The sequence below is a fragment of the Dendrobates tinctorius genome, unplaced genomic scaffold (genome assembly GCF_039654945.1).
Source record: "Dendrobates tinctorius isolate UK_male_01 unplaced genomic scaffold, ASM3965494v1 ptg000155l, whole genome shotgun sequence".
Taxonomy (NCBI): Eukaryota; Metazoa; Chordata; class Amphibia; order Anura; family Dendrobatidae; genus Dendrobates; species Dendrobates tinctorius.
Window position 1 is genome coordinate 8,484,272 of NW_027361822.1, and position 22,585 is coordinate 8,506,856.

Here is a 22,585-nt window from a genome sequence, read left to right on the forward strand (position 1 = left end):
ATATGGACCTCATTACTCTGTATAGCGCACTAAGCGCTGGCCATAATACCGTATGGAGTTATATACTGTCCGTTTTTGGAGGTATTGGAGAATTTAAAATGGATATCAGTCATGAGATGTAAGAAGTGAAGTATTTTTCATTGTACTATACTGCTATTTCTCTGCCATATCGGAGCATCATGAGTTGTGGTATGTGTTAAAGGGGCGCTCTTTGGCCCTGGGCCCACGAAAACCTGGAGCCAACCCTACCCCCCCCACAACTGTAGCCAAATAACCCCCATTTTTTCAGTGCGTAACTAGTATTATGAAGTAAATTAAGGTTGACAAGCTTAAGTAATAAGAATTGATGCTTTTGGCATTCAAATGGGCACTGTAGGTGTGTTTCCTGTCCTCCTCTCACTGCCGACTTTAATTCCCCATTGACTTACATTGGGTTTCGTGTTTCGGTCGGAACCCCGACTTTTCCCTATAGTCGGCCGATTTTGCTCTACCCGACTTTTGGAAAAGTCGGGTTTCATGAAACAAAACTCGACCCTAAAAAAACAAAAGTCGCTCAACTCTACTGGTTAACCAATTGATATGCAAAGTGACCACACTGTGGAATTCAAGTCTGCACATGTTGCAGCGACTGGCAGTAGCGCCTAGACCAGTATGACATTTTGCATAGTCTGGCACATCGCAGTACGGACGTGTTACAATTCACCCTTGCATAGCAGATACAGATGAAGGACCTCTGCACCCTTCTGCATGTTTTCGAAATGGCTGATAAGATGGTGAGCGGTGAAGATGCCATAAGCTGCATCACTATTACTGTCATCTAAATACTGGATGACAATTAAAATAGTTTGGGTGAGTAGGGTGCTAGTGGTCCCGGGGAAAGATCAGGAAGCAGAGGAGGATGCAATTAGGGTTAACAATATCTCTAAGTTCAGATCTGTCATCTCACTGGCAGTTGACATTGTGCGGAACAAATGGAGGAGGAACAAATGGAGAAGGACCATGGAAAGTACGAGAAGGAATAAGTGATGTAAGCGCACCAGTTAGAAGATGAAGAGGAGAATGATTCTTTCTCTGTTGTCCATGGTTGCCACAAGGGGATGGATGAAGAAAGCTTGAGTGTTATCCCGCTAACAACTGTAGTGCAGCGCTCATTGTGCGTGTTGAGGGACACTCACATGGCAGGGGATTAACATGGTCAGGCACGGGTTTTTCACACAACTGTCCCTACGGTTTATTTACATGTCATAATCCGCCCCGTAAGACAGGTTGCACTTCATTGGCTTACACATTGTCCATTACTTTATCACATAAGGCTTTACCAAGCTTTCACTAGTCACGCCTGACTTTCTCCAGTCACTGGGTAATCGCACAGTTCATTAACTGACCTTTGCCAGCGCACACAGTTCTTTCCCCACACCCGAGGTTACCTCTCAGGAGCTTCTGCTCCACAGACTGACCTCCTGTCAGTCCTGGTTCCTGGGGAAGCTGCCAAACTGGGATCACCATCCTTGTGTCCAGTGCACTACAGACAGTCCAGATCCTCAGATGAAAGGTAGCTCCTCCAAACGCAGTGCCTTCACAGACTCTGCAAACACACGTGGCCTGTCTGGGTGCTATTTTGGACAGCCACACACAGGTTTCATCTTGGATGTTCAGACACACCCCCTTGGGTGGGTATGTAGGTAACTGGAGCCACCCATCTCTCCAAGTCACCTGGAAGCCTCCCAATGTTTAACAAAAACCCTCAGCAGTACATCTGCTGAGCAAAACACACCCAGGCTTCCATCACAGGGCCACCCACCCCTGTGATACATATCCGCCATTTAGACCTGAGTCAGTCTTACTGCACTCCTTTCCACTGTCATCACCGTCTGAATGGGAGTCAACCGGTCATCCTGTAAGCAGCGGTCCCCTTTTCTAACAGTGTCGGACCCCACTCCAAGAGCTACCCAGTCTTCAACGATCACACGTTCGGGTATAACTACCAGTGTCATCCTGACTTCACCTTGTGGAGCACTGTCATTCCACTGCATCCGAGCTTCTGTCTGCCAAACATTGTCCTCAGCCCTAGTGGTTGCTAATGGCAATAACATGTCACAGACAACCCCGGTGCCTGTGTCACACCCCACAGTACAGTAAACCCTCAAGTTGCTCTCTGTTCGGGTGTCAGCTCCAATCTTTTTAATTACCACACCACTATCAGTCACCCTGTGAAACACATCAGGTGACATCATGTCTGTAAGTTGGGCAGATGCACCCTTCCCTCTGGTCATCCTTTCGGGCATTACTGCCGGCCATGTCACTAAGTTGGGCCCATCCACCATTTCCTTTGGTCATGCCTAACTTAGGACTATCGACTCTAGGGGTGCCCTCTCCACATCACTACCTCCCATACACATCATTTCTAGAGACACTTATCCTTTTGTCCACCAGTTCCACAGGGTTTCCAAGTCCCAAACTATTACCATAGTACACAGTAAGTCCAGGACTACTGTCACTTCGTGGTACGTGGACCCCTCAGTCGTTTCAATGTAAAGGTATGCTGTCAAAGGTCCTTTATGGTCCCCACCGAAGCCATTCACTCTCGTCCCTGTCCCAGGCAACATAGAACGTCCAGGAGGGGTCCTCAGCACAGACACCCGACTCCCCGGGTCTACCAAACCCATCACCCGTTCTCCATCCAGCCAGAAGGGGCACTGTAGTGTCAGTTCACTGACCGAACTATCCACAGTATAGCATGGGCCTGCATAGAGGGAACTGCGCTGCTCCTGGCTACAGTCCAATGGAGCATTCGCCACCGCCTCTTTTTTTCCATCAATCCAATTTGGGTTACCACCCCCTTTTGGGACTCCACTCCTTTTAGGGACACCATCCCTCTCTGGGGTACATACCATGGACTCCCCTATGGCACTCTCAGGTCCGAGTTCACACAGACCATTATGCCTTTCTGGGGCTCCCAACTGGCCCTTTAAGAGGTTGCACACTTTGGACCTCCGGCATCCTTATGGCACCTCACCAGCTCCTACTGGCACTGCCACATTACCTGCTGCAGCCACAAACCGCCGGCACCTCCGGCTCACAAGCTGCTGCTGCCACTCAAGCTCCTGCTGCTGCAGAACCTCTTGCTGCAACTAGCAACTGTCGCAAGTCCCTGCCCAACTCGGCACCGCAGACTTCGTGGACCCGCTGATCCACAGCGAACTTCGCAACCTCGCCGATTTACAGCCAGATGCTTGTCACCTTCATGGCCCCGCCGAGCCACAGCAAGCACCTCACACATGCTTCCTGGACCGTTGCCCGCAGTCTAGCACCATATGTAATGTAGCGCTCACTGCGTGTGTTGGGGGAGACTCACTTGGCAGCAGATTAACATGGTCAGGCACGGGTTTTTTCACATAAAACAGTCCTTACGGTTTATTTACAAGTCATAGACCACCCCGTAAGCCAGGTTGCACATCATCGGCTTACACATAGTCCATTACTTTGTCACATAAGGCTTTACCAAGCATTCACTAGTCATGCCTGACTTTCTCCAGTCACTGGGTGAATGCACAGTTCAGTAACTGACCTTTGCCAATGCACCCAGTTCTTCCCCCACACCCGCGGTTACCTCTCAGGAGCTCCTGCCTCCACAGACTGATCTCCTGTCAGTCCTGGTTCCTGAGGAAGCTGCTGAACTGGGATCACCTTGTGTCCAGTGCATTGCCGACAGTCCAGATCCTCAGATGGAAGGTAGCTCCCCCAAACGCAGTGCCTTCACAGACTCCACAAACACACTTGGCCTGTCTGGGTGCTATTCAGGACATTTGTCCAACACCCAGCCACCAGGTCCAGGGCCTCACCGGGTGCCATTCAGGGCTCCGCTCCTACTCCCAGGATCTCCCAACACATCGGCCTCCAGGTCCAAGGTCTTACCACATGCTCCAGGAATCTGATCCTACTCCCAGGATCTTCCAACACAGACCTTCCAGGACCTTGCACCCTGAACCATTCAGGTACACACTTTCTCTCATGTGACCCACCCAGGTCACATTATATAGCTCATAACCACACCCACAGGTGAGGTATGGATCACATGGGCTGGTCACATGGTCATGACCTCACTGCAGGTCCTTAAACACACAGACTTCATTTTGGGTGTTCAGACACACCCCCTTGGGTGGGTATGAAGGTGGCTGTACCACCCATCTCTCCAAATCACCTGGAAGCCTCCCAATATATAGCAAATACCCTCAGCAGTAGATCTGCTGAGCAAAACACACCCAGGCTTCCATCACAGGGCCACCCACCCCTGTGATACATATCGGCCATTTACAACCCTGCTGGTCACTGTTTCTCCATAACAATAAAAGAAACGGGGGTCACCGCCTTACACAACACACTGTGGAGTTGGACCTCATGAAAGAGACCAACCCATGTGCGCATTCTTGCAGCACTATTTGCAACATGATTGTTACCCGTATAGTTAGGATTCAGAGTAGTGTTGACTTCTGGGTGCCATGATACAAAAGTTCATTTTGACAGTTGCCTCCCCATCTGAAAAAGGGAGGCGCCCATTCTGCAATATCAAAATATGTTTGAAGACAATCTTGACAGTGGGTTTCCCCAAGACAGCAGGGATGCACCCAGTTTTCATCTCAGTGATAGGCTTCCAACCACAGAAACATTGAGTCATCAACACAAAAACATTAGCAGCCTTGCAGCACTGGAGTCCTGTGTTCCAACTCCACCAAGGACAGCATCTGCAACAAATTTTTATGTTCTAACAATTTATGCAAGGGTTTCCTCCCAGTACTTATTTTTCTACCCACACTCCAAAGGGATACAGATATTACATTTTGATTATGAGTTCCAATGGTGACAGTAGCAGTAATGTCTGTGAATGTGTAACGCAAATGTAGAATTATTGGCGCTATATAAGTGATAAAAAAAAATTTGAAATTGATGCTCAGCCACATTCAGGTGGCACAAATATCCGTTTTGTTGATTAATATTGTCAGAAAAATGAAAGAATACTAACACGGGTAGTTGTGACTCAATGGGTATGGAGGAGTCCTGCCAGTCTTAATGGCCTACTACTACAGGCAACACACATGAAGGAGACTCAACAAGGAGTCTACACATTTCCAAAAATGTATTGACAGACACCAACAAAGTGACATCAATTTCACCACAGTAGAAATAGTATAGTAGGGGCCGACAAATCTTCCACTACAGCCAACCCAGCAGATGGACACCCAACTACTCATGTGCACATTTGAAAAAAATTAGGTGGCGCCAACAAGAAAGTGGTATAAATTTCAAGAGAGAAGGAATAGGAATAGTATAATAGGCACTGATGCATCTTCCAATACAGCTAACCCAGCAAATGAATACCCAACTACTAACAGTGTACACATTTCCAAAAATTAGTGCCAGATACCAATAAGGCTATGTGCACATGTTGCGGATTCCACTGCGGGTTTTTCCGCGCAGAACCGCAGGTAAAACCGCAGGTAAAGTGACCTGCGGTTTTCCTGAGGTTTGGTCTGCGGTTTTGCCCTGCGGTTTCACAACTCTACTATGTTAAAGGTGTGAAACCACTGCGGAAACCGCCCAAACAATTGACATGCTGCGGTTTGTAAACCGCAGCAAAACCGCGTGGAAAAAACCGCACCGTGAGCACAGCGTTTTTTAAAACCCATAGGGTTTCATTGTACTGTACCATGTCAGTGGAACTGCTGTGTTTCCGGAGGGCCAAAACCGCTGCGGAAACGCAGCAGAATCTGCAACGTGTGCACATAGCCTAAAGTGGCATCAATTTCACTACATACCCCATTTAGACCTAGAACACCAAGCCTAATCCACCCCTTCCACCACGACCTCGCTTTTTCACAGTCATGTTGCTCACATAGTGTGCTATGGGCACAGTATTAGCAACTAAAAATTAGATTTTTTATTCTACACCACCTCTGCACAGCTGAATTTCACTGGCAGGTGAAAGATGATGTGCTGAATCGAGTTAGTCATAGTAAAACAAAATTTTTATGTGTGGATGAGGACTGTATGACAAAATTTCAAACTGAGATCTCCTCTACTGTATGACTTTATTAACAGAAGAATTTTTGGCCCTGTCGATAAGGCCTGTATATGATAGAGTGGATGCTCAAAACAATTTAAAAGTGCCATGTCCTCTGCTTTATGATGTTAGTAACAGAAGAATTTTGAGGCGGAAATGATAACATATAACACGATCAATAACAGGGCCGTTATGGGAAGTACAAGATTCAGGATCCAGCCTACAACTGTTACTCATCTGCCCAACACCAATTACCAGTGAGCGTTTGATGCTCGTGTAAGGGTACGAGCAGGTACGCGGGATGCAGTGATGAGCAGGAAGCAGAGCAAAAGTTAACGTGTACTTTACACAGAAAAAGGAAATCACAGTATATGCTCCTCACAGGGAGCATGAGAATTTGACCAGCATAAGGTGTAAACAAATTATAAGCAACAAACGGTGCAGGGTTAGAAACGAGATTAAACAAGTTAACTTATCAGTCCTGAGGTCCAGCAAGAAGGAGAGTTGAAGATCCCGCAATGGTGCAGTAGGGGCATGAGATGTCGTTGAAATGGTCTCGGAAATAATTGTGACACAGTCTCTGTACTGAAGCGTCGTTTCCTACCGTATATACTCGAGCATAAGCCGAACAGAGTATAAGCCGAGGCCCCTAATTTTGCCGCAAAAAACTGGGAAAACTTATTGACTCGAGTATAAGCCTAGGGTGGGAAATGCAGCAGCTACTGGTAAATATCAAAAATAAAAATAGATACCGATAAAAGTAAAATTAATTGAGACATCAGTAGGTTAAATGTTTTTGAACATCCATATTGAATCAGGAGCCTCATATAATGCTCCATACAGTTCACGATGGGTCCCATAACATGCTCCATACAAAATACGCCCCATATAATGCTGCACAAAGGTTAATAATGGCCCCATATGCTGCTCCATAACGGTTATGGCCCCATAAGATGCTCCATAACGGTTATGGCCCCATAAGATACCCCATAAAGGTTATGGCCACATAAGATGCTCCATAGAATATGCCCCATATGCTGCTGCTATAAAAAAAAAAAAAGACATACTCACCTCTCGTCATTGGGAGCCAGGTGTCGGTGTCCTTAGCAGGCGGGGACACCGGCCTGCTATGAGGGACAGGTGCCGGTGTCGCCACTTGCTCAGGGCCCCAGCACCTGCGATATTCACCTGTCTGCATTCCACCACTGCGCGCTGCTCTGTCTGCTGGGTCCTCTGTCAGTGACTGTTCAAGCAGAGGGGGCGCACTAACTACGTCATCACGCCCTCTGACCTGAACGTCACAGCCAGAGGACGTGGGAGACAGAGCAGCGCGCGGCGTTGGAACGGGGACAGGTGAATATAACTCCCCCCGTGTCCTCCCCATCATACTCACCCCCTCCTGGCGCATCTCTGCAGCCCCTGTTTCTCCCATGGTGTCGGCGCCGCAGATCTTCCAGTGTTCAGCGGTCACGTGGTACCGCTCATTAAAGTCATGAATATGCGCATATTCATGGACTTTAATGAGTGGTACCACGTGACTGCTGAACACAGGAGCCGAAGACCATGGGAGAAGCAGGGGCTGCAGAGATCGTGCCAGGAGGGGATAAGTATGATCTGATACCCGCACCCCCCTCCAACCCCTGGGAAAATGACTCGAGTATAAGCCGAGAAGGGGAAAAATGGGCTGAAAATATCGGCTAATACTCGAGTATATACTGTAGTTGTCCCCGGCGGAATCTCTCGGTTCTGGCATACGATGTGGAACAGCCGGAGTTCTGTGGCACAAAGAGTGGAGTACAGAGTCCTGGAGCAAAGCCCATGGCTGCCTTTTTGGGAGCCGCGTGGTGAGAGGAATCAGCACTATGCTGCATGCCCGCTGTATTCGGGAGCACCGGTCTGTCTGGACCCACACGGTCAGAGTTTGGAAGGTAACTAGGAATCAGGTGGTGGAATGGGCTTGATATTTGGCCTGGGTCTGCGGAGAGGGAGTCAAACTTCTCCTTCTGGGTAAGCTGTCTTCCCGCCAAAAGCCCCGACTTTGCGCGCTTCCCTCTTTTTATAGCCAACCTGCCCCCTTCGGTAAGGTGCTAAGGTTTGCACTGTACTGAAAGTCCTTCCCCCAGCAACACTGATGACAGGCTCGACAGTTCCGGTCTGGAAACGCAAGGAACAGCCCTAGTTTGGTCCATCCTCCTACACTCGTCAGAAGATAGCTTGAGACACGCATCTGTTAAACCTATGTATAAAAGATGCCCGTGAGAAATTGGATGCCAAAGAATCACAATCTAGAAGATAGGCTCTCAAAGCAATTTTAAACTCAGATCTTACCTGCTGTATCACGTTTGTAAAAAAATAATAATTTTAATGCGCAAAAGCTCTGCACACTTCCAGACTAAGGCTAGGATCACATTCTTGTGTTCTACGCTGAGTGCTGACATGGGGGTTTCCATGTAAAACCCACAAAAATGTGATTTAGATGAAACTCCAGAGGGAGTTCATACTCCATTTGGTGTCTGCTCCGGCAGTCTCCATCTTTTTAGGCTTTTTTATTGTTTTATTTTGAATAAGGCGAAAGGGAGGCGATTTGAACATTTATATATTTTTAATAACTTTTTTACACGCTTCAATAGTCTGCACTACTTTGATCAGCTCTGCTACATACAGGCGATGATCAGATGGAGACCTTTGGTTGCTATGCAAACCCATCGGTGACCTGCGATTATGTGATGGGGGTCGCCGATGGGCGGGATTTCTGGCGCGCTTTCAGAAAGCGCAAGTTAAATGCCGCTGTCAGACATTGACAGCAATGGATGGATTACGATTTCACCCATGGCTGTTAGAGGCATATGTCAACTGTTCAAAACGGAAAGGTTTTAAAGCAATATCAGATTTATAGAGTTTTTTCTAGCTTTTGCTGCTATTACACAATAAAAAAACTGTATAAAAGTGGGGTTATTTGTCCCCATACTGTGAGAGCTGTAACTTTTATTTTTTGGTGAACACAGCTGTCTGAGGGCTCCTTGTGAGAGGAGTTGCAGATTTTTTTTGTACCAGTTTGGGGTACATGATAAAATTTGAATAAAAAGCAATCAAAAATTTCAGACGCAGAATGAACAAAAAAAACAGGAATTCAGTTATTGTATTTAATTTATTTTCTTTGCGCCATTCACCATGTGGTAAAATAAGATCAATTTGTACAGGCTAAAAACAATATTTTATCAAAATGAATTTGATTTTGCACTGTCCTATTTTGAGAGCTGTAACTTTTTTTTTTTTTTTTATTTCTTTGCCGAATGAGCCATATTAGTGCTTGTTTTTAGCAGGTCGGTTTAGCGGTTTCATATATATTTTTACATATGGCTTTTTGATTGCTTTTTACTCACTTTTTTGAGTGTCAGTATGATGAAAAAGCAACATTTTTTTAAATTTTTTCTTCTGGCGTTCGCCAAAAGGAATAATGTGCCAGTTTTTTACAGTTGGTTGTTCAAGACATGGCAATTCCAATTATTTGCACATTTTTTATTATTATTGTGTTATCACATGACCTCAGGGTTTCCACGGCAACCATTGAGACCCATAATTCTCATAATGGGGGTCCGATGGCTACTAAGGGGGTCTTGTGACACCTTGTATCAAGTTAAATACTGCTGTCAATCGTGACAGCGGTATTTAAGGGGTTAATCGGCCCCGATCTGTTGCAAAATCAGTCGGGTCCGGTACTTCAAAGTGTCAGCTGTCATGTACAGCTGACACCCGCAGGAATCGCCTCAGCTCGGTGGTGCTATTCTCTTTATCCTCAGTTCCATCAAAAAAACACGCTGAGGAATAAGTTCCCTTATTGACAACTGTTAAAAAGTGTATCAGCAGTTGATAAGTGGTTAAAACATGAAATACCAGAAAGACAAAAAACGCAATGAAAAATATACACAAACCTAAATTACCCAGCAGAAATGGTGCAGAAAATCTGCAACATCAAAAACTCATCAAGATGTCATTGTGTGAACACAGCCTGAAGACGCTGCTGAACTGTTCATACCACGCGCACTGAAAGAGAGCCGCCTGCGTACCACGTGCACCGAGAGGGAGCCGCCTGCGTACAACATGCACCGAGAGGGAGCCGCCTGCGTACAACGCGCACCGAGAGGGAGCCGCCTGCGTACCACGCGCACCGAGAGGGAGCCGCCTGCGTACCACGCGCACCGAGAGGGAGCCGCATCCGTACCACGCGCACCGAGAGGGAGCCGCCTGCGTACCACGCGCACCGAGAGGGAGCCGCCTGCGTACCACGCGCACCGAGAGGGAGCCGCCTGCGTACCACGCGCACCGAGAGGGAGCCGCCTGCGTACCACGCGCACCGAGAGGGAGCCGCCTGCGTACCACACGCACCGAGAGGGAGCCGCCTGCGTACCACATGCACTGAGAGGGAGCCGCCTGTGTACCACACGCACTGAGAGGGAGCCGCCTGCGTACCATGTGCACTGAACGGAGACACCTGAGTACCACGTGCACTGAGAGGGAGCCGTCTGCGTACCACGCGCACTCAGCATAGCCGTTTGTGTATGAGGTGTACAAAGCGAAGCCGTGTGTATGATGTGCACTGAACGGAGCAGTGTGTGTACGGCCTATGTAAAGGGCAGAGCCGCATATGCATAGAGTGGAGCCATGTGTGCATGGCATGTGTGGAGCAGAGCCGGGTGTGTATAGCATATGGATGGGGAGGAGCTACACATGTACGGCATGTGTACAGAGAGCTGTGCATGTATGATGAATAGCCGCGCATGTGTGAATACGGAGTAGAGCTGCACATGTACAAACAGAACAACACAAATACACCTACTTTGTTTCAGTAGTGAAGGGGTTAATGTCCCCTGTGCCCAGTAATGGGGGACCTCCACCACCTGCAGAGCCGCACACCACATATATGGCTGCTCTGCACACAGGACCTGAAAAGAGGTCACAGGAGGGGAGGAGTCAGGGGTCACGTGATCAGATGCCGTGTGTTTATGATGTGAATGGAGCGGCGTTGTACATGTGTGATGAGGAGTCGCGCATGTACAACACATGTATATATGTATATGGCATGGAGCTACGTGAGAATGGAGATGATTGAGTGTATGTGTCCATGGCACATGTGTAAGGAGAAGGACATACTGCCCACATTCCCCCTTGAAGAAAATTCAAATTGTTTTGATGTATATTGTGAAGTGTGACTTGCAATAATGATCTTGATAATGTGTATAGTTGTTAAGGCCTTTTTCACACACCAGTTTTTTGCCATCAGTCACAAGCTGTAGTTTTTTGAAAAAATCAGATCCAGTGACTGATGCTGCGGGATCTATTTTTTATCATAGACTTGTATTATCGACGGATTGCGATTTGTCTACACCGAAAAGTCAGACAGCGACGGATCCAGCGGCTTCCGTCGTTGGATATAATGGAAGCCTATGGGTGCAGGATCCGTCACTGAGCGTCAAAAGATGTAATCTGGCGACGGATTCCGGTGTTTAAAACTGAGCATGCCCAGAATAATTTCTATTCCTTTAATTTAACCCCTGCATGCCCCGGGCGCAGCCAGCAGGGGGCGCAGTCGGGCTGCCTAATGCAGCGGTCCGCAGTGTCCTCCCTGGTGGCTGCATTCTGCCACTCCCCCGGCCTGAGAGTCAGCGGTTCTCTGTGTCAGGTGTCAAGATGACAGCTGGCGCAGAGAAGGTGCGCGTGACGGCTCCCAGGGAACAATTGTACTGCGTCTATACAGACGCCAGTACAATTGAAGCTCTGACGCCGAGCCAGAGCGACGTCAGCAGCGTGATCAGGTCATGTGATCACGCTGCTGATGTCACTCCCCGGCGCCCAGAGCGAACGCTGGTGGTAAGTGCTCCACTGTGGAGCTGAAGACACAGAAGATGGGTGGTGTTAATGTGGGGAAGGGGGTTAATGAGTGGGGATGGGGGTTAATGTGGGCAAGGGGATTAATGAGTGGGGATGGGGGTTAATGAGTGGGGATGGGCGTTAATGAGTGGGGGGTTAATGAGTGGGGATGGGGGTTAATGTGTGTGGGGGTTAATGAGTGGGGATGGGGGTTAATGTGTGTGGGGGGGTTAATGAGTGAGGATGGGGGTTAATGTGTGTGGGGGTTAATGAGTGGGGATGGGGGTTAATGTGTGTGGGGGGGTTAATGAGTGAGGATGGGGATTAATGTGTGGGGGGTTAATGAGTGGGGATGGGGGTTAATGTGTGGGGGTTAATGTGTGTGGGGGTTAATGAGTGGGGATGGGGGTTAATGTGTGGGGGGTTAATGAGTGGGGATGGGGGTTAATGTGTGGGGGTTAATGAGTGGGGATGGGGGATACTTAATGTGTAGGGGATTTGGAGTGGGGATGGGGTTAATGTGTGGGGGGATTTGGAGTGGGGGATACATAATGTGTGGGGGGATTTGGGAGTAGGGATGGGGGTTATTTAATATGTGGGGGGATTTGGAGTGGGGATGGGGGTTATTTAATGTGTGGGGCGATTTGGAGTGGGCATGGGAGTTATTTTATGTGTGTGAGGTATTTGGAGTGGGGATGGGGGTTATTTAATGTGTGGGGGGATTTGGAGTGGGGATGGGGGTTATTTAATGTATGGGGGATTTGGAGTGGGTATGGGGGGTTATTTAATGTGTGGGGGGATTTGGAGTGGGGTTGGGGGTTATTTAATGTGTGGGGGGATTTGGAGTGGGGATGGGGGGTTATTTAATGTGTGGGGGATTTGGAGTGGGGATGGGGGGTTATTTAATGTGGGGGGGATTTGGAGTGGTGATGGGGGGTTATTTAATGTGTGGGGGATTTGGAGTGGGGATAGGGGGTTATTTTATGTGTGTGAGGGGATTTGGAGTGGGGATGGGGGTTATTTAATGTGTGTGAGGGATTTGGAGTGGGGATGGGGGGTTATTTAATGTGTGTGAGGGATGGGGGATTTAATGTGTGTGGGGAGATTTGAGGACACAAAATGAAGAGTATGTATGAGGAAACAGTATGGGGATAGGTGCAGACAGTATGGGGAGCGAACGGGTTAATGTATGTGGACACAGTATGGGGAGTGAGGGTGATGGGATGTGTGCAGACACAGTATGGGGAGTCGAGGGTATGTGTGAGCAGACAGTATAGAGAGTGAAGGGGTAAATATATGAGGAGACAGTATGGTGAACAGAGGGGATGTTAGAGGAGACAGTGTGAGGCGACAGTATATTGCAGACATTTTTATTTAGGAGCATTGTAATGACACTTCTCTCTTTAAGGGCATCGTGTGGAGATTTGCTGCAGAAGACCAGAGAAGATGGACATCTGCAGAGACGGCTGTGGATGAGAAAACTGATCATGGGGTCTGGACAAGAAGAAGAAAAGGAGACCGACTCCAGAGACGACGACATCTATAAGGTACCTGGATGTAAATGTTATTTGTGATACTGACTACCGTATATACTCGAGTATAAGCCGACCCGAGTATAAGCCGGTCCCCCTAATTTTGCCACAAAAAACTGGGAAAACTTATTGACTCGTATATAAGCCGAGAGTGCACAGTGACTGGCCTCAGTTATCTGCAGTGTGTGGCCCCAGTTATGATGCACAGTGAGTGGCCCCAGTTATCATGCACAGTGAGTGGCCCCAGTTATCATGCACAGTGAGTGGCCCCAGTTATCATGCACAGTGAGTGACCCCAGTTATCTGCACAGTGTGTGGCCCCAGTTATCTGCACAGTGAGTGGCCCCAGTTATGATGCACAGTGAGTGGCCCCAGTTATGATGCACAGTGAGTGGCCCAAGTTATCATGCACAGTGAGTGGCCCCAGTTATCTGCACAGTGTGTGGCCCCAGTTATGATGCACAGTGTGTGGCCCCAGTTATCTGCACAGTGTGTGGCCCCAGTTATCATGAACAGTGAGTGGCCCCAGTTATCATGCACAGTGAGTAGCCCCAGTTATCATGCACAGTGAGTGGCCCCAGTTATCATGCACAGTGAGTGGCCCCAGTTATCATGCACAGTGAGTAGCCCCAGTTATCATGCACAGTGAGTGGCCCTAGTTTTCATGCACAGTGAGTGGCCCCAGTTATCATGCACAGTGAGTGACCCCAGTTATCTGCACAGTGTGTGGCCCCAGTTATCTGCACAGTGTGTGGCCCCAGTTATGATGCACAGTGAGTGGCCCCAGTTATGATGCACAGTGAGTGGCCCCAGTTATCATGCACAGTGAGTGGTCCCAGTTATCATGCACAGTGAGTGACCCCAGTTATCATGCACAGTGAGTGGCCCCAGTTATCATGCACAGTGAGTGGCCCCAGTTATCTGCACAGTGTGTGGCCCCAGTTATCTGCACAGTGTGTGGCCCCAGTTATGATGCACAGTGAGTGGCCCCAGTTATGATGCACAGTGGGTAGCCCCAGTTATGATGCACAGTGAGTGGCCCCAGTTATGATGCACAGTGAGTGGCCCCAGTTATGATGCACAGTGAGTGGCCCCAGTTATCTGCACAGTGAGTGGCCTCAGTTATGATGCACAGTGAGTGGCCCCAGTTATCATGCACAGTGTGTGGCCCCAGTTATCTGCACAGTGAGTGGCCCCAGTTATCATGCACAGTGAGTGGCCCCAGTTATCATCCACAGTGAGTGGCCCCAGTTATCATGCACAGTGAGTGGCCCCAGTTATCATGCACAGTGAGTGGCCCCGTCATGTTGCTGCTGCCGCTGCCTCCCTTACAAAAAAAACAAAAACCTGTATACTCCCCTCAGTCGCTGCCCCCTGCTCATCAGCGTTGCGGGCTCTGCAGTGACTTTGTCACTGCAGAGGATGCAAGACAGCAGAGCGCAGGGACAGGTGACTATGCCTCCCCACCCCCCGTTCATACTCACCGGATCCTGGCGCTTGTCTCTGCAGCTCCCCTGCTGGTTCCATGTTGTCAGCGCTGCTCTCTTCCTGGTTCAGCGGTCATGTGGTACCCGCTCATTAAATATGCGCATATTTAATGAGCGGGTACCATTTGACAGCTGAAGCAGGAAGCAGCAGCGCCGACAACATGGAACAAGCAGGGGAGCTGCAGAGAAGGGTGAGTATGATCTGACAACCCCGCTCCCCCTCACCTGCCGATCCCCCCCAGTATATGACTCGTGTATAAGCCGAGAGGGGGACTTTCAGCCCCCAAAAATGGGCTGAAAATCTCGGCTTATACACGAGTATATACGGTAATTCTCATGTTTTTATTTGTTAGGAGCATTAAAGTGGTTGTCCAGGTTTGTGCTGAGTCTGCAGACATTCTATGTGACTGCAGACTTCTGAATTCTCACAGTGCTCACTGAACGCTGTCAAGATTCTCTCGTGCCGTAATTTACATACATGTGGTCACATGCTGACTAGACATGTGTGGCCTCACTCAATGAAAATGAACAGAGCGAGGCCGGGCACGTCTACTTGGAATGTGGCCAGAAGAATATAAATCACATACATGTGCTGACATGACTGTATATCAGCAAGGAAGAATATTAAAAGTGTGTAGGGCATTCGTTGTGAGAATTCAGAAGCCTACAATGTCAGTATTCAGCTCTGCAGGTTCAAGTAGTCATCACATAGACACTTCACTCATATGCGATTTTCATACTTATGGTCCTGTGACAACGAACTCTTCCTGCTTTCAGTTTTTTACTGAACATTGAGAGGATTAGGGAGAGTAGCTTGTGGGTACATGACTAACTGTGCAAGTCGCATATATGTACTTGGGGGGGGGAGCGCCGAACCAAATTCTTACCCTGGGTGCCAGAAAGCCTAGATACGCCTCTGTCTACACCTGCGTTTTCCATTCTGGCACATAAAATATCTCTCTCTCTGGGCCTCATGGCATTTTTGTAGCGGAGGCACAAATTCCAACAGGCACGACTTCCATCAGACACGACTTCCATCAGGCACTTCTCCTGTACTCTTGATTGAAGATCATTGATGAGGTTCCTGCATGGATAGGTGTGCAGATCTTTATTAGGCAGGTCAGAATTTCTGGAGTATGGAGTGATGTCACAATACCTAAGTTGACTGTGGGAAAGAACACCGTCTAATACTAACCAACATTCAATCCACTCCTTAGCTCAGCGCCAAACGTAACAAGGATCTTCTGGAGTCTTTCAGGGGCATCTGGGCAAAGGTCAAGTCTTCTCTCTGGAGTGATAGGTGTTCTTCTACATCGATGCCTAAAATGGGATTAAGGGAACAGTACGCTTCTGGGAGTTTTCCTACTGCAGTTACTAACCATCCTGGCACTGGATAATCTCGCACCAAACTCACTCATTCTTTCCTTCAGGGTAACCTCCCCCTGTTAACCTTTCTTGAGCTTCCCAGTAATTTAGCTAATGCCTCAACTCCCCTGAACCTCACAAATTGAATGCAATTTTCATTTAGTACGATCCTAACCAATTGCTTCCGTTTCCTATACAGACACCCCTTCCAGTTTTCCACAATTCAAAAGAGTAACATACAACCCTTGCAGCTACTTAACACTTTAGGAAAACTAAAAGTCAAACTAAGGCCTCTTTCACACATCTGGTGTCAGGGGTCCGGCGGCGTGCGGCGAAAAGCCGGGCCGCCGGATCCGGCCTGCAGCAGTGACACCGGATGTACATTCGGCGCCTGATGCGTCTTGGAGGACATTTAAAAGAGCCGCAGCACCGGGGGATGATAGAGCAGCCAAAGAGAGAGTGAGGGACGAGAGAGCAGCCAGAGAGAGAGCGGGGGATGAGAGAGCAAGCCGGAGAGTGAATAGAGGATGAGAGAGCAGCCAGAGAGAGAGCGGGGGACGAGAGAGCCAGCCGGAGAGAGATCAGGGGACGAGAAAGCAGCCGGAGAGAGAGCGGGGAACGAGAAAGCAGCCAGAGAGACAGCGGGGAACGAGAGAGCAGCCAGAGAGACAGCGGGGAATGAGAGAGCATCCAGAGAGACAGCGGGGAACGAGAGAGCAGCCAGAGAGACAGCTGGGGACGAGAGAGCAGCCAAAGAAAGGTATGGAGCGTATAGAGAGAGAGACAGAGAAGGGGAGGGGGGGAGAGAGAGAGAGATGCGCGCCGGGCACTTGTGGGGTTAAAACTCACAGTGCCCGGGCTTGTGCTGTTGAAAAAGCCGGTCCGGCGCTGCAAAAAAACGTTGCAGCCAACGTTTTTTGCAGACGCCGGACGGCGCATGTTTGCCGTATCCAACAAAACCCGGAGGCGCCGCATGTCCATCCAGCACGATGTGGCGATCATTACATTCTATGTGAAAAAACCGGATCCAATTTCGGATCCGGTTTTCACAATTTTCGCCGCATCGTGCCGGATTTAAAAAAACGGATGTGTGAAAGTAGCCTAAGGATACCGTCACACTAAGCGACGCACCAGCGATACTGACAACGATACGACCTCATCAGGATCGCTGGTGCATCGTTACATGATCGCTGGTGAGCTGACAAACATAACGATCTCTTCAACGACGCAGCAAAGATCAGTGATCTGTATAACGATCTCAGCGGTCATTGGAATCTTGTCACACAGCATCTATTGTGACGATGCAGACCTCGAGTAGGCGTGCTTCAGCGTTACCTTTGCAACGCCCCTCTTCACCGATTGGTGGCCAATGCTGCACGCTCATTCTAGGATTGGGCGACGTAGTTTAGAACGCCCTGCAACTACGATTGGTGGCCACTACTGCGACCTCTTCATAAAAGATAGTATTTGGGCTTCCATACAATTGTTCCCGAGCGCTGTAGTTAGTACTATACGTATTCCTGCTGCGCTCCTGTGCAAATCATTGGTGCATTCTCCCTGGATTCATCCTGCTTGATAGTCTCAGTGACCTATATGTATTCCTGCTGCGGTCCCGTGCAATTCTTTGTTGAGTTCTCTCTGGATTATACCACCTTCCTTGCCTCAGTGACACTGTTTGAGACGCTACGACATCTTGGATTTTCTTGGAATTTCCAACAACTTCAGGATTTAGCGCTGTCTTGCAAGGTATGGTTGGGGTTTTGTAATGGGATTTTAATTTGGTTCCTTTTTTTATAACTTTATTCAAAATTTTTTTGTTATGCCTTTACATAGACATAGGCAGTGATTTTTTTTTCCTGCCGTGCCCGCCCCTGCTATTGTAGGATCATGGGCAGTCATTTTAGTTTTTCTGCCACGCCCGATATTGTACGATCTTTGTGGCGTTACGTTTTATATGTCAGCAATCATCGCTCGATTCAAATTTTTATTTTAGGCTTTTACATAGACATAGTTAGCCATTTTTGTTTGCCTGCCGCGCCCGCCCCTGCTATTGTAGGATCATGGGCAGCCATTTTAGTTTTCCTGCTCCGCTGTACAAACACTACTGGATGGGTGGCCATTTTATTTTTCCTGCTCCGCTGTACAAACACTATTGGATGGGCGGCCATTTTAGTTTTCCTTCCGCGATCGCCCCCGACATTGTAGAATATTTTTTGTGTTTATTTTTATAGGTCAGCTATAAATTATATGCAATCATAACTCTATTATACATTTTGTTTATGCTTTTACCCCCGCACAACAAACACTAGTGCATTTGTAAAATGTATTTTTAATTTTTAAAAATGTAACATGTATTGTGGCGTTGTCACTGATTCTTTTATTTTTTTTCCAGATGTCCTCTGATAAGCAAGACTTTATTCGTGAACTCATAGAACTTTATCGCTCCCTGCCCTGCTTATGGAAAATTAAGTCTGCAGAGTACAGCAACAAACACAAAAAAAGGAGGCATATGACAAACTTGTTGCACTGTTCAAAGACCATAATCCGAACGAGACAGTCGATGAGACAGTGGTCAAGAAGAAAATACAGGGCCTCGGTACTGTGTTTAAGAAAGAGCCAGGGGCGTATCTAGGGGGGGCATCCGGGGCAGTTGCCCCGGGTGCAGCTGGCAGGGGGCGCATTCGGGCCGCCTAATGCAGCGGTCCGCAGTGTCCTCCCTGGTGGCTGCGTTCTGCCTCCCCCCCCTGGCCTGAGAGTCGGCGGTTCTCTGTGTCAGGTGTCAAGATGACAGCTGGCGCAGAGAAGGTGCGTGTGACGGCTCCCAGGGAACAATTGTACTGGCGTCTATACAGACGCCAGTACAATTAAAGCTCTGACCGCCAGGCCAGAGCGACGTCAGCAGCATGATCAGGTCATGTGATCACGCTGCTGACGTCACTCCCCGGCACCCAGAGCGAACGCTGGTGGTAAGTGCTCCACTGTGGAGCTGAAGACACAGAAGATGTGGGGTGTTAATATGGGGAAGGGGGTTAATGAGTGGGGATGGGGGTTAATTAGTGGGGATGGGGGTTAATGTGGGGAAGGGGGTTAATGAGTGGGGGATTAATGAGTGGGGATGGGGGTTAATGTGTGGGGGGTTAATGTGTGTGGGGGGTTAATGAGTGGGGATGGGGGTTAATGAGTGGGGATGGGGGTTAATGTGTGGGGGGTTAATGAGTGGGGATGGGGGTTAATGTGTGGGGGGTTAATGTGTGTGGGGGGTTAATGAGTGGGGATGGAGGTTAATGTATGTGGGGGGTTAATGAGTGGGGATGGGGGTTAGTGTGTGGGGGGTTAATGAGTGGGGTTGGGGGTTAATGAGTGGGGGTTAATGTGTGTGGGGGTTAATGAGTGGGGATTGGGGTTAATGTGTGGGGGGTTAATGAGTGGGGATGGGGGTTAATGTGTGCGTGGGGTTAATGAGTGGGGATGGAGGATACTTAATGTGTGGGGGATTTGGAGTGGGGATGGGGTTAATGTGTGGGGGGATTTGGAGTGGGGGGTACATAATGTGTGGGGGGATTTGGGAGAAGGGATGGTGGTTATTGAGTGGGGATGGGGGGTTATTTAATGTGGGGGGATTTGGAGTGGGGATGGGCATTATTTTATGTGTGTGAGGGATTTGGAGTGGGGATGGGGGTTATTTAATGTGTGTGGGGATTTGGAGTGGGGATGGGTGGTTATTTAATGTGTGGGGGATTTGGAGTGGGGATGGGGGGTTATTTAATGTGGGGGAATTTGGAGAGGGGATGGGGGTTATTTAATGTGTGGGGAATTTGGAGTGAGGATAGGGGGTTATTTTATGTGTGAGGGATTTGGAGTGGGGATGGGGGGTTATTTAATGTGTGAGGGGATTTGGAGTGGGGATGGGGGTTAGTTAATGTGTGTGAGGGGATTTGGAGTGGGGATGGGGGGTTATTTAATGTGGGGGGATTTGGAGTGGGGATGGGGGGTTATTTAATGTGTGTGAGGAATTTGGAGTAGGGATGGGGGTTATTTAATGTGTGTGAGGGATGGGGGATTTAATGTGTGTGGGGAAATTTGAGGACACAAAATGAAGAGTATGTATGAGGAAACAGTATGGGGGATAGGTGCAGACAGTATGGGGAGCGAACGGGTTAATGTATGTGGACACAGTATGGGGAGTGAAGGTGATGGGATGTGTGCAGACACAGTATGGGGAGTCAGGGGTATGTGTGAGCAGACTGTATAGAGAGTGAGGGGGTAAATATATGAGGAGATGGTATGGTGAACAGAGGGGATGTTAGAGGAGACAGTGTGAGGCGACAGTATATTGCAGACATTTTTATTTAGGAGCATTGTAATGACACTTCTATCTTTAAGGGCATCGTGTGGAGATTTGCTGCAGAAGATGGACGTCTGCAGAGATGGCTGTGGATGAGAAAATTCATCATGGCGTCTGGACAAGAAGAAGAAAAGGAGACCGTCTCCAGAGACGACGACATCTATAAGGTACCTGGATGTAAATGTTATTTGTGATACTGACTAATTCTCATGTTTTTATTTGTTAGGAGCATTAAAGTGGTTGTCCAGGTTTGTGCTGAGTCTGCAGTCATTCTATGTGACTGCAGACTTCTGAATTCTCACAGTGCTCACTGAACGCTCTCAAGATTCTCTCGTGCCGGTAATTTACATACATGCGGTCACATGCTGACTAGACATGTGTGGCCTCACTCAATGAAAATGAACAGAGCGAGGCCGGGCACGTCTACTTGGAATGTGGCCAGAAGTATATAAATCACATAGATGTGCTGTCATGACTGTATATCAGCAAGGGAGAATCCTAAAAGTGTGCAGGGCATTCGTTGTGAGAATTCAGAAGCCTGCCATGTCAGTATTCAGCTCTGCAGGTTCCAGTAGTCATCACATAGACACTTCACTCATTTCATAGTTATGGTCCTGTGACAACGAACTTCTCTTCCTGCTTTCAGTTTTTTACTGAACATTGAGAGGATTAGGGAGAGCAGCTCGTGGGTACATGACTAACTGTGCAAGTCACATATATGTACTTGGGGGGGCGCCGAACCAAATTCTTGCCCTGGGTGCCAGAAAGCCTAGATACGCCTCAGGAAAGAGCTCAATAAGGTGAATCAATCTACAAAGTCTGGTGCCGGAAGCGATGAAGTCTACGTACCAAAGCTTTGGTATTATGATTTGATGGCATTTACAAGAGACCAGGAAATACCACGGCCTATGACTGGGATGTTAAATAAGGAGCCAGAGATCCGCCCAGAGTCCCCTGTCGGAGATATAAGTACCTTATTTGCTTCCGTCTAAATAGCCTTGAAATGTATGTAGATGGCCTAGTTGAATAGAAAATAGTGACTCCGGTTTTACATGATTAATTTTGCAGATTACAAAAGTTCCCTTCCTGTACAGATAAGTATACTCCTTGTTTAGGCCTATTCATTTTTATTTCCGTTGAATGACATTGCATATTCTGTTACACTAGTCCCGCTCTCACTTTTGTTGTAGCTGTATGATGTTCAATTACTTATGGTTTTTGCTTTAACATTCAATTTCTGTTGACGCAGGACCCAGGTGAAGGGATGTCATCACCAACTGTTGTCACCACATGGGCAGTGCCACACCAAACAATGAGGAGGAAAATGAAGAACCATCACCTTCAGCGACACCTCGGCGAATAACCAATTGTGGTCGCAAAAGAAAGGCCCCCCTCTGCGACCCCTGAGTTCATTGAACTGGCTAAGAAAGTGCTAACAATGCAGAACAAAGCTGTCGTTAGCGGTTTTGCACATTATGTGGATGATAAACTAAGGACCTTGGATGAAAATAAAAGGGTGCATGCGGAACGCGTTATGCTTGAGGTATTAGGTAAAGCGGCTACTGGAAAACTTTGTGAGACTTCCACAGAGGTAGAGAGGAATCCATACCCATCGTACTCGTGGACACAGACGCAGGAGCCGCTTGAGAACACAACGCGAAGGGGGATAGACACTCCGGTAAACCATCACCTTGAGCCACCACAGCATTTTTATTTTACACCACCAAGGCAACGTAATGATTCTGAGCCATATTACCAGCAGTTGTGATTGTTCTTTTTTCTGAACGTTATAATTTAGTTTTGAACTGTACTGTTTTTTTTTTTGTTATTTCATAAATAATTTTTACAAAAATAAAAATGTTATTTTTATTTTAACCTTGTGGTCTACTTTAATCTACTCAGCACACACGGGGTTATGGGAAGGGTTAAG

At 48.1% G+C, this 22,585-nt stretch overlaps 1 protein-coding gene across 1 annotated transcript in view; it reads right to left on the reverse strand.

Moving 5' to 3' along the window:
- The window catches only part of LOC141051172 (uncharacterized), a 166,444-nt gene that overhangs the window by 139,488 nt on the left and 4,371 nt on the right, over positions 1 to 22,585 (reverse strand). The window contains exon 3 of the mRNA XM_073548037.1: positions 3,916 to 3,982. Within this exon, the coding sequence (XP_073404138.1) occupies positions 3,916 to 3,982 (67 nt within the window). The remainder of the gene's footprint in view (positions 1 to 3,915; positions 3,983 to 22,585) is intronic.